General features: G+C 47.1%; 1 protein-coding gene across 2 annotated transcripts in view; it reads left to right on the top strand.

The window, feature by feature from the left end:
• Nucleotides 1-17,408, top strand: part of BCO1 (beta-carotene oxygenase 1) — a 296,080-nt gene that overhangs the window by 141,918 nt on the left and 136,754 nt on the right. For both annotated transcript variants that reach the window (XM_069607100.1, XM_069607101.1), the window contains exon 5: nucleotides 1,348-1,495. In XM_069607100.1, the coding sequence (XP_069463201.1) occupies nucleotides 1,348-1,495 (148 nt within the window). The remainder of the gene's footprint in view (nucleotides 1-1,347; nucleotides 1,496-17,408) is intronic.

The raw sequence follows: 17,408 nt of genomic DNA, 5'->3' as shown, positions 1-17,408 counted from the left end.
CGACTCTCACATATAAAGCTTATGATACAATGACCTACTGGGAAGGGCTGCTAGTGTTCTATGAATTGCAATGTATTTATAGATTTATAAAAGCATGTTTTGTGTTTGCTTACACTTAAGGCGTTGAATTACATCACAAAGAAAGAGCTGTTCCAGCAGGGTTATTATCTGACTTTTACCGATTTTGCTGCTATTCTTGTGCCATCCTTAACCTGTTCTGTAACCCGCCGGTGCCACCGTCGGATTGCCGCCAACCCTGTAACACTGTTTCCGCCACCTGAGATCCCAGTGCCACTGGAACATTACAAGTCCCGGCAGCCGGGGATCTCAGGCAGCAGAAATCGTAAGGACTCTATGGGAGTGGGGAGACGGAAGCACCAGCACCAGGCGCATAGGCCCTGGCCGGCACAGTTGTAGTCTGCCAGTCCGGAATGGGTGCCGGTACGTTGCTACCGGCACCCTTAATTCCAGACCGGCAGACTTGTAATGAGGACCATACACATGTTTTTTTTTCCGCTACTCTCAAGAAGCATCTTTGTATGTGCTACTGTCATATACAGGTGTGAAGGAGGCAAAATATAACTGTTGTCATTACTAAATAACTTTGATGTAAAAAGAAATAGGTTGGTTTGCGATGAGGTCTCTCCTGACTAGCAAATTGATAAAAGGGCGAACTGCCTCCCGCTTACACATTTTGTTGCGTGTGCTGTACCAAGAAACATCATTTTGCTTAGTTGGTTGCTTATGGTCCGTGGTGTTTTCTTTAGGAGTCTGCCGTTCTGCTTATTTGATGATAATTGGTCAACATGCACCCATTATAGTGTTGAAACTTTAGACAGCACAAATGCCTTATTTCTTGCCTTCATCCCTCTGGTAATGCGGCTTCCTTGAAGATTTGCGATAATATTAGCCTAGAACTTCTTAGAGCTTTGCTTGTCAGATCGATAACAAACATGTCCTATTTTGTAAAAACAATTGTCCAATAATAGTCACGTTTCTCTTCAATATCTTGGTCACGTGCTGAGATATGTCCCTTAGGGGTTCACTTTTCCAAAGATCATGTTATGCCACCAAAAATCTGCATACTGCATACCTTGCCTGAATACACTAACATGGCAGAGGCGATGCACGCAATTGCCCAAAAGATAAAAAGGCAAGACTCCTAAGTGTGTAAATACCCTACGCCCTGAAGAAGCCAACCCAGGCTTACATTATCACAGTTACTCCAACCGTCTGCCTCTCGTGATATTGGATGGGACTATTGGGAAAAAAATACATTGTGTAAAGAAACGGTTAAAACTCTACCAAGTATGACCTCTGTATCTAAACATTTTGACTTTTCTTTAGGTTGACTACACAAAATATGTTGCTGTAAATCTGGCAACTTCCCATCCCCATTACGACAGTGCTGGGAATACACTCAACATGGGCACCTCCATAGGTGACAAGGGGAAAACAAAATACATGATCTTCAGGATTCCCTCTACTAACCCTGGTAAGTGAATGGGCTGGGACTCTGCATGTTGCTTAATAGCGTGACTGCCAATGGGAGGCTGGGATATTTAGATTGTCAGACTTCCTCCAGGCCTATATCACACAGTCAGCTAAAATGGGCTCCCAGATGCCTGACTCTAATATGGAGGTATAACCCAATGCACTGCCACCCCCAGGTACCTTATTTGTTTTTAACTTGTAGTTCTTGATACTATATAACAGGAAATTGTAAGCAAGCATTGCTTCAGGCTGGGGCTGGTTCTACACCAAGGAAATACTACCAAGAGCACGGAAGGAGGTGCCCTTTTGGCTTAAAATTAGACTGCGTGGAGTGTGGGGAAGGATTTTGGGTTGTCACGTTGTCCCAGGCAGCACTTATCCTTGCCTGGACCACTTGCACAAAGCGTGTGTAATCATCTTAACATTGTACACACATTGGGCCTCATTACGACCCAGGCGCTAAGTGGTTAACGGCGCCGTAAAAGGCTGCGGCGCCGTTAACCACTTAGCACCTTACTACGAGGTCCCTTTGCGGGACCCGACCTGAACGGCTGGTCGGGTCCAGCCTTTAAAGTAGGGACCCGCAAAGGGACCTCGCAGGCAATTACGGTACTGCAATTTGCGGTACCGTAATTGCCGATTTCCCCATTCCCATTGAGCCCTATAGGGCAAAAATGGGAATGGGGAAGGGCCATGGGGAAATATCAGCCCGCCAACCTTGGAATGGGGGGTATTTCCCCATTTCACCATGGCGGACTCGTTACAACACCGGCACCAACCATGGTGCTAATAGCGCCATGGTTTAGCGCCGGTGTTGTAATGAGGGCCATTGACCAACTGAAACCACATTGAAAAGTGCAGCCGGAGTATGGCGCCTTGCAAACCTCAAACAAGAAATGACTTTAAGACTTGAATTGTGGATTTCTAACTCTAGAGCCCAACGAAAGATAGCTCAACAAGTTGAAGGCCCACTGCAGACATAAGCAGTTGGCGACTTTGCATCCCGCTAGGAGTGAAACAGTCCATTATCCTTCTGAAGGTTGGTAACTTCAGTGCCATTAGACTCGGTATTAATAGCTCCTCCATTGTATTACTACAGCACTCACACGCTGGAGGGGTCCAGTGGTAGGTTTGGGCATCCTTTGGGTCCTCGGCAATAGGGTTTTCTGCTAATGCCATTAAGGATGTTGAAACTGACTACTTGCCTTGTAGCAAAAATAAGGATCTCAGCTCTGCATTGGGAGGGAGGGCGCCAACCACGGCAGGACAGATAGGGGTCCAGGTGCTACATGCACAGCAAGGGCCAGTGTGGCTTTGTTTGAGCACGTAATAATTAGCCGAGGACAGCAGCAGGCGCAGCAGTGTTTAGATGATCACAGTAATGATGTCACTTTAGCGTCTGATTATCACCCCACCAAGCCCCCAGAGTACTTGATCAAACTGCTAGCGCTTCAGAAAAAAGAACTATTCCATTGAATAACCAAGTAAAATTGTTCTGAAAACATTTTAAAGCTCTAGAATCCATCCCCAGGACGTCTGTTTCCATTTTTTGGGGGAATGGTCGTATTAATCACATCATCAACATACTGCAGGCAGTCATCAATGACTAATCATTAAAAAAAAACAGGAAACTGTATCTGAAGGATTCGCCTGTAATATGCCTGTAAAGTATCGAAATAGAAACTGGAGGCGAGGTTGCAACCGGTCACATGTCAGGTGGGCTGATGATCCAGTCCTGGCTTTAAGGCTTCCAAAACAGAATGTAGAGTCGGAAAATAAAACTGCACATACTATACAAGGATACAAAATTATATGAGCTAAAATACCAGGGTGGAGCTTGACAGCTGTGTTTCTGCATACCTTTTAGAAATGAGTCAGGGAGACATGAGAGATGTACTGTGTCAGTGTTATTCACTTTATTGAGCTTTGCTATGACCTTACTCACCAGTTACATGCAAGGTACCTTCCCGTTTCATTAACCAGTTTGGGTTTTGGCTGATGGTGGATAACCTTTTGCATCTTCTCACCACTGTCCCGTTCAATTAACAAAATCCTTTTCCAAGATGGCCGCCATGGAAAAGGACAGTGGGGCTCTTAAGAGCCCCCTTCCCTTTGCATGGCGGCCAGAGAAGCGGGAAATTGGCTAACACAGATCATGGGAGCTAGAGGGAAGACCCAGGAAACAAGACCATGAAGCCCAGACAGCCGGAGCAAGAGGATAGGGAGGGGAAGATTGATGGCCAAGGATGGCAACACAAGTAGTGCAGAGCAGAAGAACAAGTTACTTACCAACTGTAACGTTCTTTCGACTGGATGTTCCTCCCACGTATTCCTCATCTTATGATAATTCGTTATCTCCAGCTTCGCTGCTTCGGCAAAAAATGTTCTCGGCAGAGGGCGCTGTGCTCGAGGTCGTGGCGTCGATTGTCCCTAGACGGTCTCCGTACCATGTCGACGTCACTGATGGTATAAGTAGCTCGAGTCGCGCCCGTTGCTCCAGTTCTGTTTTTTCGATGAACACATATAGGAGGAACACCCAGGCGTGCCTCATGACTGATGCACACTTCGTGAGAGGAAAGTGTAAGAAAACGTAAACTGTGCTGCGGGGTAGGATGGGAGGGTCGATGAGGAATACGTGGGAGGAACATCCAGTCGAAAGAACGTTACAGTTGGTAAGTAGCTTGTTCTTCGAATGGATTGTGTCCTCCCACGTATTCCTCATCTTGGGATAGACTCCCATAGCAGTAGTAATTTTGGAGGTGGGAGTATTAGTTTTCAGTTTTCATGGACAGAATGCAGAACTGCCTTGGCAAATAAACCTTCATTAGAGGAGGCAGTATCCAAACAATAATGTTTTACAAAAGTGTGTATTGTTTTCCAAGTAGCAGCTGAACAAATATCTGCTGCCGAGGCTCCCCTCTTTAGAGCCGTAGAAGTAGCCATACCCCTTGTAGAATGGGCACGAAGCCCATCTGGTGGGTCTTTTCCTGCTAACCTGTAGCATTCAGTTATGGCTAAGATGATCTAGCGGGATATGGTCTGTTTTGTTACAGATAATCCTAGTTTATGACAAGTATAACCCACAAATAGTTGGTCATCTTGCCTCAATTTCGCCATTCTTGAGATATAGAAAGTAAGAGCCCTCTTGGGATCTAGTCTGTGCAATCTCTCCTGTGCAATCGCTGTGCAATCTCTTGGTAATATTATCTTTTGCGACAAATGGAAGTCTGAAACTACCTTTGGTAAAAACGGAAGGTTTAACTTTAAGGACTACTTTATCCTTATAAAAAAGTAGTAAATGGCGGTTTGCATGAGAGAGCCTGAAGTTCGCTAACCCTGCGGGCTGATGACAAGGCCACAAGAAGTACAGTTTTTAATGTTAAGAGCCTCAATGGGCAGGAGTGCATAGGCTCAAAAGGTATACAAGTCAATAATTTTAGTACTAGATTTAAGTCCCAAGTTGGGTCATGAAAAGGTACTGGGGGGTATACATTAGTAAGCCCCTTTAAGAATTGAATGATCAATGGAATTTTGAAATATGAAACCTCTTCTGAGGTGCGCTTGAAAATAGACAGCGCAGCAAGGTATCCTTTAATTGTCCCTATCTGGAGCCCCAGATTGGCTAGATGCAGTAGGAAAGAAAGCACCATTGGAGTGCCACACTGAAAAGGGTCCACATCCTTATCTTTGCACCAGTTACTGAACTTGTTCCAGCGACATCGGTATAAGGATTTTGTTGCTGGCCTTCTGGCCGAAAGCAAGATCTCCATTACGTCATCCGGAAGATCCCAAACCTTGTATCTCAACCTCTCAGAAACCATGCGTGAAGGTTGAGTGTCTTGACCTCTGGATGGAGAACCCGACCTTCCTCTTGCGAGAGAAGATCCTCTCTTTGCGGAAGACGTATTGGAGGGCAGATGGACATGTCTAGAAGGTCCGGATACCACGTTCTCCTGGCCCAATCCGAGGCAATTAGGATCATGGTTTTCCTGAACTTTCTCAACCTCCTGATTACTTGAGGAATCACGGGGACTGGGGGAAACGCGTACAGCAGTGGAAACTTCCACTCCACTACGAATGCGTCTCCCAGAGCTCCTCTTTGAGGAAATTCCCTTGAGCAGTACTGATCGCACTTCCGGTTGGTCGTGGTGGCGAACAGATCCACTTGAGGGGTTCCCCAAAGGGCGAAGATCTCTTGAAGGACTTCCTGAGCTAGCTCCCACTCGTAGGAGACTGTGCTCTGCCTGCTCAGAGCGTCTGCCGCCGTGTTTTGCTCTCCGGCTAGGTGAATTGCCGATAGAGAGATTCCTTCTCGTATTGCCCAGAACCAGAGCTGCATTGCCTCTCTGCACAGTGGTAGTGACCCTACTCCTCCTCTCTTGTTGAGGTAGTACATGGCCACTGTGTTGTCCATCATTACCAGGACATTCTTTCCCTGTACAGAGGGCAGAAAGGCCTTCAGCACTAGTCTGATTGCCCTCAGCTCCAATAGGTTGATGTGTAGTTTGGACTCCGATGGAGACCAACGACCGCTGATTGTCAGATCGTTGGCGTGTGCTCCCCACCCCGTGAGCGAGGCGTCCGTCACTACTGTTATCTCCGGCCATGGTTGCCAAAAGGATTCTCCCTTGAGAATGTTGTCGTTGCAAGCCCACCATAGTGGATCCTGAGCAACTGAGCTCGGGACTTGCAGAAGATCCGACATATTCCCTGAGAACTGGGACCACTGAGTTCTGAGTGCCCATTGAAGGGATCTCATTCTCAACCTGGCCTCTGGTACTAGGAAAATGCAGGATGCCATGAGGCCGAGCAACCTGAGAAAATCGAAGGCCGGTAGATGTTGGGCATTCTGAAACTTTATTACCATCTGCTGGATGTGGAGAGCTCTCACTTCGGGAGGCGAGGCTTTTCCCGATGAAGTGTCCAAGACTGCTCCGATAAACTGGAGTTTCTGGGTTGGTATCATGTGGGACTTCTTGAAATTGAGGGAGAAGCCCAGTTTGTGGAGGAAGTGGCAGGTGATCGAAAGATGTTTCTGAGCTTGTTCTGGAGAACTTGCTCTGATCAACCAGTCGTCCAGGTAGGGATATATGTGAATACCTCCTCTCCTGAGACTTGCTGCCACAACCGCCAACAGTTTGGTGAAAACCCTTGGGGCGGAGGTCAACCCGAATGGGAGAACTCGAAACTAATAATGAGAATTGCCAATCTCGAACCTCAGGTACTTTCTGTGCCCTGGATGGATTGGCACATGAAAGTAAGCATCCTGAAGGTCCAATGATACCAACCAGTCCTGGAGTTGTAGAGCCTGAAGGATCTGAGAAAGGGTCACCATCTTGAACTTGTCCTTCCTGAGGAACTTGTTCAAGTTTCTTAAGTCCAATATGGGTCTCAATCCTCTGTCCTTTTTTGGGATGAGAAAGTATGGGGAGTTCCAAACCCTGCTCCTCTCCGCTACAGGAACCTGTTCTATGGCACCTTTCTCTAGCAGGGTTAAAATTTCCTGCAACAGGAGCGGGTCTGGAATTTTTACGGAGTTGGCTCCCGGTGGATGATTCTGAGGCCTTTTTAGAAAGGGGAGACAGTAACCATGAGCTACTGTTTCCAGTGCCCAAACATCTGAGGTAATGCCTCGCCATTCCTTCAGATGTTGAGAGATCCTGCCTCCCACTGGTGTCTTGTGGAGCAAGGTCTCAGAGAGATTTGGAGGCGGCTGCAGGAGTGGCTGAGGGCAAAGATGCCACTCCTGAGGCTGATTTCGCACCTCTTCCTCGTCCACCACGAGGGAAGTTTGTTCTGCCTCTTTGAGAAGCCTGTCCTCTTCCTCTACCAAATGAGCAGTAGTAGCGAAAAGAACGACCTCTCCAGGAAGATGATCCTGAATAGGTTTTCTGAGGCTGGCGCATGGAGGCACTAAGAGATTTAGCTGTTGCTTTCGAGGTCTGGAGTTTTTCTAGGCTTTCGTCAGCCTTACTGCCAAATAGCCTCGAGCCATCAAAGGACATGTTAAGGAGTCGGGGATTGCACATCCTGTGCAAACCCCGACTTCCTCAACCACGCAAATCTGCGCAACACAGTGCTTGTAGCCATGGATCTGCTGATGCTATCAGCAGTATCCAGTCCAGACTGGAGACATTCCCCCATTGCCTCCTTTCCGTCTTTGACTATATTCAGGAAGCCTTCCCTTTCCTCGCCTTCCACCGCCGAAATACAGTCCCACAGGGTATGGGTAAACCTGGCCAGGGTACAGGTGACATTTGTCGATTTCAGGGCCATGCTACCTAAAGTGAAAACTTTACGGGCCCAGGCATCAACTTTCTTGTCCTCTCTATCCAGAGGGATAGTGGGATATGCAGTTTGTTTTGCTGTGGATGCAGCCTGAATAACCAGACTTTCTGGAGTCGGATGCCTGTTTAAATATTCAGGATCCGTACCATCTGGTCTGTATTTCTTTGGGAAATTACTATTTGTAGCAGCAATGCTATCAGGATTTTCCCAATATGTTTCTACTGTTCTCTGAAGAGCCCTATGAAAGGGGAGAACTGGGTCTTTTGGGGACCTTTGACAATTATATCTGTCATGTCGTCCTGTTCAAACACGGGTGAAGTGTTACCCCAACCCATGTATTCTACTACCCTGTTCATAAGACCTCTGTACCCTGAGTCTGCATGTTCTGCAGGGTCAGCTTTGGCAAATTCTAACTCTGGGGAGGTGTCAATTCCACTAGCAGAGTGTAGAGTATCACTCAGGTCTCTCATTCTAGATTCTTGATCAATGAGTTCCTCAGGAACTTGTCTTGTGCCATATGAAACTCCAAAGGGAGTGACTTCGTCTTCCTCTGAGCCAGATTCCTAATAAATTGAGGACATAGCTTTAAAAAAGTCTGTTCTGGGCAACGGAGTAAATCTCCTTTCTTCCTCAACAATTTCCTTCGAAGGAATAGAAAAATCCTTCGAGGTTGTCGACGGGAACTACGAAGACTTCGAAGAAGATTTCGATACAGGTGTCGAAGACGCTCTTGGCTTTGATGCTGAAGCAGTCGACGCCGATGGCGTCGATGAAGCCGTCGAAGCCTTCGATGACTTGAGCTTTTTATGAGGCACCAGAGATGTGCTCGACTCTCGAGAAGTCTTCGACTCACGAGGAGCCTTCGACGACTTGGCGTCGACTCGAGTATCTTCGATACTACTGGCTTTTACCAAGGTAGATCTCGACTTCTCTTTGTCGTCCAATGGAGCAACCTTAGAGTAATGGCTCTTCCGAGGTTCTTTCGAGGGAGTCGGGCCGCATTCTCGAAAACCTCCATCATCTTTTTACGGAATTCCTCCCATTTTGTGGGGGAATCCGATTTTGTCGGACATCGAATTTCTTCGGTCGACTCAGAAGATGATGACGATGAGGGAGATCTATGTCTCCTCTTCAGTTTTTTTGACGAGGAAGAAGAGTGTCTCGATCTACTCCTAGATCGAGATCTCTTGGAGTGTCTATGTCGATCCGATTCTTTCGAATCGGTCGCTTTCTTATGCTTTTTGGACACAGCCTTCTTAGAGGCTTCCCTCCACACCGACAGTTTACCTCTCCTCTCACGAAGGGCCTTCTCCGTCATTGACTGACAGTAACCACAGTCGTCGGTTCGGTGACTAGAACGGAGACACCAGAGACAAACTCGGTGAGGATCAGTGATCGACATTTTCGATCCACAATCGATACACTTCTTGAACCCAGTCTTGGGTGTCGAAGGAGTCGAAGAAGATGACATTTTACGAAGAAAATCTTGGAGCGCGCTGTTCACAATAGCAAAGCGATCGGAAAAACGGAACTGAAGCAACGGGCGCGGCTCGAGCTACTTATACCATCAGTGACGTCGACACGGTACGGAGACCGTCGAGGGACAATCGACGCCACGACCTCGAGCAAAGCGCCCTCTGCCGAGAACATTTTTTCCGAAGCAGCGAAGCTGGAGATAACGAATTATCATAAAATGAGGAATACGTGGGAGGACACAATCCATTCGAAGGATAGTGTTCAGAGACCCAAAGCAGGCACCCAGAGTGGTGACAAAAATGATGGTGAAAGGAGTGTAGAAGGGGTTTGTGCTCAGAGAAGGTAATAAGTGCCCAACGGTGAGAAGAACCTGAGGTGGTAGTAAGGTAGAGGAAGATGATGCTCAGAAGGACGATGTAGGTGCCCAGAGGGTTGCAGAACTTAAGTGTGATAGAAGCACGGCTGAGAGCAGCGCACAAACAAGTGAAGAAAGTACTCTATCAAACAGGGTACCACTCAGTGGAGGGACGAAGGGAAGAATAGTAACAGCAGTGAACAAAGGGGTGACAAAGGTTAGGGCAGTGATAGTAATGAAGACACTGTGAAAAGAAAGTGAGGCTAGGAAAACTTGGAAGTGAGATGGTAACAAAATGAGTATGTTTTAGACAGTCAAGACAGGACGTTTTATGAAGCTGCTCATAGAGCAGTGTACCCTTGAAGAGTAGAATAGGAAATGTGAGAGAGAAGGTACAAAGAGAATGAATTTGTGAGGAGGAAAATGAGGAGTTGAAGTTAGTTCTTCAAGGAGGTAGAAGTGAGCAAAATAGAGTCCAGGGCGCCTTGAGCAAAAACTGTGATCAGGAGTAGAAGGGGAAAATCGCAAATTAGCTGGCCATCCTCTCATCCCGCCCCACTTCCCTGAGTCCACATACCAGACTTTGGGCCATATCGACCTAGGCCCCTCCCTTTCTTGCCGAGGATCCTGACATCTGTACTGCTTATTTCTGAGGGTCAAGTGGGCTAGATACCCCGCCATGCTAGAGATGATGGGCACAGGGGAAATTGGTAGAGGATCTAATGGTCACCCTCACTGGACATCCCTCCAAAGACAGGGGCAGTCACAGATGGCTTTGAAGCTCGCCCTCTTCTTTGGGAAGGGTTGTTTAGTTACAGGAACATCTAATTGAACCCAGGAACAGGAAAAATAGGGGTCCCGTGTCCCCCCGGAGTCCCAGTGGCTCTTGCTCAATGGACTTGAACAGTCCTCAGAACCATTCTGAATGTCTGTTGCATTTGTGTGCCACCCTATTTATTATTTTGTCCAATCAATGTGCAAGTTCCCTAATAAATCACTTTAACTTTATGTTTCTGGGTATGTTTGATTCTTTGTTGCCTGTCATCTACCTGGCAATCCCCACAGCGTTTATGTTATGGTTCGTCTTGTTTCATTATATCTGACTTTATTGAGCACATGCATTTGTAAGGCCATCTTGGTGCTATTCCAAAGGTTAAGGACATGGTATTACATGAGCAGCAAGGTGTTCAACACATTACAGAAGTTAAAGTGATTATCCTCATGGTGTATCTCTATTGGAAGAAATTCTAGAGAAAGGGGAATTAAACAGAAATTACGCTCTCTCCCGATTTGTGGCATATTTTACAGAGAGATGGTGACCTGGAGGTTAGTGGTACATTCTAGGTGTCGAAAAAGAACAATTTGGAGAATTTGAAAATTGCATTTACTTTATTTTGGGTATTTGTTAGGCGAATTCTCATTTCTCTGCTAATTCCCTTCAACCTTAGAGACCCCCAGCTCTTTTGCTGGACTTTAGGACTTTTAATTTTTATCCTGATGTGCGTGAGACCCTTTTCTCACTTGCTCATGTATTTTTGATCTAATTTGGATTCTGTGTTTCTTTTGGTTTTGGAGTCTGACAAACTCCATAGGCATCACCTTTTGTATTGTGTCACACAGCACCTTCAGTGCATTGTCACAGAGAAGTCCTTTGGATTTCTCATAAGGTTTAAATACCTTCTCTTCTGTAAACTACTGTTCCCAAGAGTAGTAAAGTGAAATTGGCTTTACTTACCTGCTTTTCCTATGTAGGTCCAGTGCACCCCATCTTATGTGGAAGTACTGGGGGGTTACTTAGTAGCTAGCCCCTTTTCCTACTTTCTCATGAAACATTTTGTATGTTACCCTCACTACATTTAATGGCTGGTGGCAGTGGTTTAATTTTCCTACCATTGTGCGTTTTTACTGCAGGCCGAATCCTCAGCTGCAGTCTTGCACCCATGGGTGCCCATTTTTTCAAAATGGCCCGGTCTTCTTTTCTCACCATTTCTTGCATGTGCGGTCTTTCTTGGGTTTTACTCTGCGTGCCAAATCAGGTTTAACCCCTTTGTTCATTTTGTCTTTGGCGGGCTTCACTGCTGAAGCCTGCCTCTGGCTCCAGTGTGTCTGGCAGGGCAGGAAGCAAAGGAGGTGCCCGAAACTCTCTGTCCTTAGTCTCCTTGGTTACCGGAATGAACCCAAAGGTGATTGGCTGACTGGCTGTCCTTGGAGGACAGCCATCCTGCTGTGTGAGTGACAGCTATGCTGTGCCTGAATGGGAAAAACCTGCATGAAAGGCGAGTACTCTTGAAACCACTGGAAGAAACCTCAGAAGAAAGAAACTGGAAGAGAAGCTTGCTGCACCTTCCTAGACCGTTGGGTTGCCTGGTGAAGCCCTGCTGCAGTGTTGAAGCCCCAAATTTTGTATCGACTAGAGAAGCCCGAAATGAACTTCTTCCCTTGGGTTGATGGGACAAACTGACCCCAAGATGAATTTTGCTGGAACCTCTCTCCCTTCTGGCTGTACTTCCTTGATGCTGCTGGAACCGAGTGCCAGGGGTCAGGAACACCAGAATCGAGTGCATCATCTTTAAGCCTGACACGAGGTCCAGGAAGATCCTAAGGACCCTTCCGAAGCAGGGCGACCCAAGCCTGACCCACCTCAACAGAGTGCTGGACCCCAGAAGCAAGGGCGGCTCTGCAAGTGTCCAAGAACCGCAATGGTGCTATTGACTGATAGCTGAAACTGCAAAGTGCCACTGATTTGGAAAGAGGCCATTGCCGCTGCCGACCTTCAAACTACAGTGTAGGAGTCCTCTAGACGTTCTACCTCTTGTCTCCATGACTGAGGCCCAGGAACTGCAGGACTGCAACCTGAACAGAAGCCAGCTGGATCCTCCTCTTGCAACCTAAGGTACTGTCTTGACTACGAACCTGCTACCTGCTACCTTTTTGGTATGTAGCTTGTTTGTCTCACTAGAGACTTGCAGTAGCTGCATTTTCTGCAGAGTTGCTTGCAGCTATGCCTTCACAAGCCTCACAGCTTGTGGCTAAACAGTGATTCTTTTATACAAACTCTCTAAATAACATTGTGCACGACTTTGTGCTATCTGAAGAAGTGCCTCAGCACCCTAGACATTGTTTCATTGACTTTGGCTGTCCTGGCTCCCTGCAGACTCTTCGGACTCATTGACTCTGTGTTAAACTGTCCCTCATAGGTGGTGCATAAGATACTTGTATTGCTGGGAAAGAGTTAACCTACACTGCATTGGGAAGACTGCAAAGTATTCACATAATCTGAGAACCTGTTAACCTTTTTCCTTCCCTAATCACAACCTCAGCATTGCATCTAAGTGTCAAACATTATATATCAATGTCCACAGTGTCCTATCAATTGAAGTCAACCCAGGGTGTAGGAAGTGTGTGTGTGACATCCCAAAAGGGTATCTACTTGCTTCACTTGAATCTGAGGAAGTGTTTTTGGAGTGTATTTTCTATTGCTACATATTGCCCTTTCTAAAGAAGGCTTACATAAAACTGACTGTTAAATAAATAAATATGTTTTTACTAGGCTGGTGTAGTCTCCCACAGAGTTACTACATACAATCTTGCCTAACAGTATCTATTGACAAAAACCTATTTTCTGGAAGTAGATGATAACAGGAGGAAGAGTCCTGACATTATATCATTTATTACTGGTGCAAGTTCAGAAAGGTGGACTCTGCAGAGTAGCATGCACAGTGAGACATACATTAGGTCTTGAACTTCTGCTGGCCACTGGAAACTGATTTAGTGACCACAAGACCAGGATGGTGTGATTGTGTCTAATGAGTTACAGCAGAATTCTAACATCTCTGTTTTGAGGTTGGTTGGATGATTTTTGTGGAAGGCACTCTCTTGGGTTTGACTGGTGAAATAAATTAATGAAGGGTATCAGGATGGGCCCTGCTGTCTGTGAATTTTCATGGGAAGTTTATCTTTTCTGTCACTTGCTAAAGAAGACTTTCTTGTCTTTCACGTATAGCAGTGTGCAGCCTGCTAACTCTAACCATTATATTCTGCGATGGCTCATCCATAACAGATGACCAGGTGCTGCGTTGCCTCCCACTATGGAGGTCTCAGAGGCAGTACACCCTCTTTTGGCGCCGCCGTTTTGCCGCCGTTTTGGCTGACATTGGAACCACGTCTAAACGCAAGTTTTCCCATACCTTTGCATAATCGCCTGCACCCGGAGTGCCGTGCCTTTCATTGTACACTACCGTTGTTTATCAGTAGTGCTGCAATATTCCTTTTATGGCACAGTAGCTGCACTTCACAGAAGGGCTGCGATTATCGTAAGCACTGTGCCAGCCTGTGCGAGTAGACCCACCATGCAATGGGACAGTAACCTCAGGCATGTGTAATGTTAGTCCCCCAGGGAAATGCTAGTGTCGAACCATGTAGTATACTTTGTTAAAGGGATGGTCTAGTAAAACATTTTATTTAAAAAATAGATAGGCAACATAAAAAAAAATACTAGCATTCTCCGTTTTAAAACTTCCTATGTAAATTTTGAGGTATTCAAGCTCAAAATTCGCAAAAGCAAGCACAGGGGCGCAGCCATTTTGTGAAATGGAGGCCCTCCTGTGCTGGCTTTTGCTTTTGCGGCACTAATGAAGGAAAAGCCAGCCAGCTGTAGTAAACAAAGGCTACCGCTGGGTGGCTTTCCCTTCATTAGTGCTGTAGGCGGAGGACGGGGACCGGAGACCAGAGCAGGAAAGCTGCAGCTGAATCTCGGTAAGTGCTATTTATTTTTTTTACAAAAAATAAGCATTAGCTGCGGTTTTTTTTCTAGGTTTTCCGGGCTGGAGGAGCCCAGAAAACTTAGAAATAAAACCGCAGCTTTAAAAACGTTGTATTTATGTTTGCGGTCGCTTTTGAAGCGACCGCAAACATAAATACAACGTTATTGTGTTGGAAAACGCTGCGGTTTTTCTTTCCAAGTTTCTCAGGCTCCTCCGGCTCGGAGGAGCCTGAGAAACTTGGAAAGAAAAACCGCAGCATTTTCCAACACAACCGCGTGTGTTTCTGCCTGCTGTGGCAATCACTTTGGGTCTCCGGTGGGAGCACCGGAGACCCAAAGTGAAAGCCACAGCAGGCAGAAACACACGCGGTTATGTTTACATGCCGCGTAGTGTTTCTACCTGCAGCTGTTTTCCCATTTGGGGCTCTCGGGCTCCCTATGGGGAGCCCGAGAGACCCAAATGGGAAATGCTAAATGCTGCGTTGTCTGCCTAAATCTGCTTTCCCATTTGGGGCTCTCGGGCTCCCCATGAGGAGCCCGAGAGCCCCAAATGGGAAAGCAGATTCAGGTAGAAACAACGCGGTTGTTTTCCGCAATGCCGCGTTGTTTCTGCCCGAATCTGCTTTACCATTTGGGGCTCTCGGGCTCCCCACGGGGTTCTCCTGGCCCAGTCCGGGGCAATTAGGATCATGGCTTTCCGGAACCTTCTCAACCTCCTGATCATTTGAGGAATGACAGGGACTGGAGGAAACGTGTACAGAAGTGGAAACTCCCAGTTCACTACGAACGCGTCACCTGGAGCTCCTGTCGGGGGAAATTCCCTTGAACAAAACTGATTGCACTTCCTGTTGATGCTGGTGGCGAACAGATCCACTTGAGGGGTTCCCCAAAGGGTGAAGATCTGTTGAAGGACTTCCTGAGCTAGTTCCCACTCGTGGGAGACTGTACTCTGCCTGCTCAGAGCGTCTGCTGTCAAGTTCTTCTCTCCGGCTAAGTGAACTACTGAAAGAGAGATTCCTTCTTGGATTGCCCAAAACCAGAGCTGCATCGCCTCTCTGCACAGAGGCAGTGATCCTACGCCTCCTCTTTTGTTGAGGTAGTGCATGGCCACTGTGTTGTCTGTCATTATCAGGACATTATTCCCCTGTACAGCTGGCAGAAAAGCCTTCAGCCCTAGTCTGATTGCTCTCAGCTCTAACAGGTTGATATGTAGTCTGGACTCCGATGGAGACCAACGACCGCTGATGGTCAAGTCGTTGGCATGGGCTCCCCACCCCGTGAGTGAGGCATCCGTGACTACTGTTATCTCCGGCCATGGCTGCCAAAACAGTTCTCCTTTCAAGATGTTCTTCTGGCAGGCCCACCACTGAAGGTCTCGAGCCAGCTTGTCCGGAACCTGAAGGAGCTCTGTCATTCTCCCTGAGAATTGCGACCACTGAGTTCTTAGTGCCCACTGAAGAGATCTCATTCTCAGACGAGCCTCTGGCACAAGGAAGATGCAGGATGCCATGAGGCCTAGCAACCTCAAAAAGTCGAAGGCTGGGAGACGTTGGGCATTTTGAAACTTGGTGACCATCTGCAGAATATCTTGAGCCCTCACCTCTGGTGGGGAGGCCTTTCCCAGGGAAGTGTCCAGGACCGCTCCAATGAACTGGAGTCTCTGTGATGGTATCATCTGTGACTTCTTTAAATTGAGGGAGAAGCCAGTTTGTGAAGGAAGTGGCAGACATAATCTAACTGGATCTGAGCTTGTTCCGGAGATACAGCTCTGATCAGCCAAATGTCCAGGTAGGGGTAGACATGAATTCCTTCCCTCCTTAGACTTGCAGCTACTACCGACATTAGCTTGGTGAAGAACTTTGGGGTGGAGGTCAGCCCAAATGGCAGAACTCGAAATTGATAATGAGAGCCGCCAATTGCGAACCTCAGGTATTTCCTGTGTTTGAGATGGATTGGCACATGGAGATAAGCATCCTGAAGGGCCAGAGATACCAGCCAGTCCTGGAGCTGGAGGGCCTAAAGGATCTGAGAAAGAGTTACCATCTTGAACTTGTCCTTCCTGAGGAACTTGTTCAATTCTCGTAATTCCAAGATAGGTCTCAGTCCTCTGTCCTTCTTCGGTATTAGGAAGTAGGGGGAGTACCAGCCCTTGTTCCTCTCCGCTACAGGTACCGGTTCTATGGCACCTTTCTCCAGCAGGTCTGCAATTTCCTGCAAGAGGAGCAGATCTGGAACTTTCCGAGAGCTGTTCGGTGGTTGATGACTCTGAGGAATGCGTAGAAAAGGCAGGCAGTAACCTTGGGCAACTGTCTCCAATGCCCAAGCATCTGACGTAATAGCCTGCCATTCCGTCAGATGTTGAGTTAGCCTGCCCCCTACTGGTGTCTTGTGAGGAGAGTCCTTAGAGTGATTTAGAGGCGGCTGATGCAGGTGCTGAGGGTAAAGAGGCACCTGCTGCTGCGGCTTTTGTATTTTTACCCCGTCCACCTCGGGTGAATCTTTTTTGGCCTCTTTGAACTGACTGTCCTCTGCCTTTTCCGAATGCGGAATAAAAGCGAAAGGACTTACCTCTCCAAGAGGTTCCTGAGGGCCGATATGGCATTTGACGGATTGCAGCTCCCAGGGATTTTGCTGCTGCTTTGGATGTCTGTAACTTTTCTAGGCTGTCATTCCCCTTCTTACCAAACAAAGAAGAGTCGTCAAAGGGCATATTTAAAAGTCTGGCTTGTACATCTGGAGCAAACCCAGACTTTCGCAACCACGCAAATCTGCGGGGTGTAGTACTTGCCGCCATGGCCCTACTGATGCTGTCAGCAGAATCAATGCCAGTTTGAAGGGATTCGCACATTGCGTCTTTACCATCCTTAATGATGTTTAGAAACGCTTCCCTTTCTTCTCCCTCTGGAAGGCAGTGAACCGCTGATGAAGCACACTCCCAAAGGGTATGGCTGAACCTTGCGGGCATACAAGTAGCGTTAATAGATTTCAACGCCATGCTACATGCAGAAAAAACTTTCTTAGCAATAGAGTCGT

This window comes from Ambystoma mexicanum, chromosome 1p, assembly GCF_040938575.1.
Source record: "Ambystoma mexicanum isolate Mex_15411 chromosome 1p, UKY_AmexF1_1, whole genome shotgun sequence".
Lineage (NCBI taxonomy): Eukaryota > Metazoa > Chordata > Amphibia > Caudata > Ambystomatidae > Ambystoma > Ambystoma mexicanum.
This window is presented reverse-complemented; position numbering and strand designations above follow the sequence as displayed.